This window comes from Vavraia culicis, assembly GCF_000192795.1.
Source record: "Vavraia culicis subsp. floridensis unplaced genomic scaffold supercont1.274, whole genome shotgun sequence".
In the NCBI taxonomy this organism is placed as follows: domain Eukaryota; kingdom Fungi; phylum Microsporidia; family Pleistophoridae; genus Vavraia; species Vavraia culicis.
Window position 1 is genome coordinate 1 of NW_007360877.1, and position 689 is coordinate 689.

Below are 689 nucleotides of genomic sequence, written 5' to 3' on the forward strand. Positions count from 1 at the left end.
AGTTTCTTGCCTAGAACTCGATAAATGTGCAATTTCATTGTTTAAAGTTACCAGCTTGGATACAATAGTTTCAATTCTGCTAACAATGTAAATAATAATGATCCTGTAGCGAATATATACTCTTGGATTGAGAGCACAGAAGTTTTCTAACCACTTGCACAAACAGACAAATTCGGGAAACAACAGGCATTTTTCACGGACCTTGTGTCGTGAAATAGATGCAGCGAAGTAAAGAACAAACCCGTCAGAGTATGTGAAAAAGGACTACAATTTTGAAATGGCCGTAAAGCACTGTATTTGAATTCAGTACATATACAATAGAATTCGCGCACTTCGCTAACTGTAATTTCATTTGTATTCGCCGCATTTGCATAATCTTCCATATTAATAGAGATAGCAAGTAAATAGAAAAAGTCACGGATGTTTTTATCATATGTGCTCTTTGTTGCTTGCACAAATATTGCATCAAATAGCTTTTTCATTTCTCTAACCCTTAATAGTATTATGATATGTCTCTTTCATGTGCTCGCTAATTGCATCAACAATGTTATTACTTTCGCTCTTTCTTTTTTTAACCTGGCTTAGTCTTTTTCGTGATTTCAAAGTCATCGCAGTGAACTTCATGAGCACTGCCTTCAACTCTACAAAATGGTTGTTTATAGCACTATCATCACAGTGTAACAGCATTC

The 689-nt window shown here is 35.1% G+C and overlaps 1 protein-coding gene across 1 annotated transcript; it reads right to left on the bottom strand.

The window, feature by feature from the left end:
• Positions 1 to 146: 146 nt before the first annotated feature.
• VCUG_02750 (uncharacterized protein) lies at positions 147 to 482 on the bottom strand (the record flags this gene model as incomplete). The annotated part of the gene is made up of 1 exon (XM_008077569.1): positions 147 to 482. One exon carries the CDS (start codon positions 480 to 482, stop codon positions 147 to 149), a length of 336 nt encoding a protein of 111 aa, XP_008075760.1.
• Positions 483 to 689: the final 207 nt, after the last annotated feature.